Source organism: Hyalella azteca, unplaced genomic scaffold, assembly GCF_000764305.2.
Source record: "Hyalella azteca isolate HAZT.00-mixed unplaced genomic scaffold, Hazt_2.0.2 contig8316, whole genome shotgun sequence".
NCBI classification, from domain to species: domain Eukaryota; kingdom Metazoa; phylum Arthropoda; class Malacostraca; order Amphipoda; family Hyalellidae; genus Hyalella; species Hyalella azteca.
The window spans coordinates 223,318-224,427 of NW_025938413.1; the positions used below are offsets into that span (position 1 = coordinate 223,318).

At 45.9% G+C, this 1,110-nt stretch overlaps 1 protein-coding gene across 1 annotated transcript in view; it reads left to right on the forward strand.

Moving 5' to 3' along the window:
• The first annotated feature begins 239 nt into the window (after positions 1-239).
• The window catches only part of LOC125178253, a 15,224-nt gene continuing 14,353 nt past the window's right edge, over positions 240-1,110 (forward strand). The window contains exons 1-2 of the mRNA XM_047881573.1: positions 240-245; positions 652-1,082. Of these exons, the coding sequence (XP_047737529.1) occupies positions 240-245; positions 652-1,082 (437 nt within the window). The remainder of the gene's footprint in view (positions 246-651; positions 1,083-1,110) is intronic.

Genomic DNA, 1,110 nt, shown 5'->3' on the forward strand with positions numbered 1-1,110 from the left:
ACAACAATGTGTTGTTTTCTTCGCCGAACACGAGGTTTATTTATACGAGAAGAGGCCAGTTGGGCTGCTTCAGCCATGATGAGAGCATTTGTACGCTCGTGTGAAGCATCTTGGATCGAGTGTATCATGGCTTGTTTGAACGAGAATGGTTCTAAGAAGAACCAACAGAGTGGAGTCCAGACGATATTCAATTGTTCTTTGAGATATTCCAAGATATGAACTTATGTGGAATGTTCGCTATGCCGGTTACCCCAAAAAAATGAAGAGAGAAACGAGTATTTTGCAACTGGAAGTAGACCTTATTAGTCAGAGTTGAGATGCTCCCGACGTTGCATTTTTATGAGCCAGAATAAAGAGTATAAAAACAACGTACAGACTCGAGATGGTGAAGCCTGAAGGTGATCTCACTTTCCATTTTCACAGACCTCACTCGACGGCTTTTAACGACGCATTGGCGGGCACGAACGAGAAGATATCGGCACCTTATACTGTCCTCGTTGAGATAGATAGGCACCTTATACTGTCCTCGTTGCGATAGATAGGCACCTTATACTGTCCTATAGTTACCAAGCGGCAGACATTTGCCTGATGTACTTGCCGCCTGCACTGTCTTCGTGTACAAGCACCTATCTTCATTTATTTTCTGGACAGCGTCGTGATCAACTGCCAGACCTCTCATCCGACCACTTACCCATTATCATCACACTGCCTTCCACCAAAGGCACCAACTGGCACACATCACAAACCATTCGCAACTACAACAGAAGCTCCTGGGAAGAATTCACAAGGGAAACGAAGGTCTGCTTCCAGGAGCTGAACACACAACCCATCACCAACATTGACCACACCCTCACCCACTTCAACACCATCATCGCCGAAGCTGATAAGAAATATGTCCCCAAGGGAAACAGGAAAAAGTACAACCCTAATTTCACACCTGATATCTCCCGTCTCATCAGAACACGCAACAACCTACGATGCACACCAACACCACTCTCACAGGCAACTACAGACCACATCCACGAACTGAATGAACAAATCAAAACCTCTATAAGGAACAGACAGAAGCAACGCTGGGAAGAGTTCGTGGCGACACTAGACCACAGGACC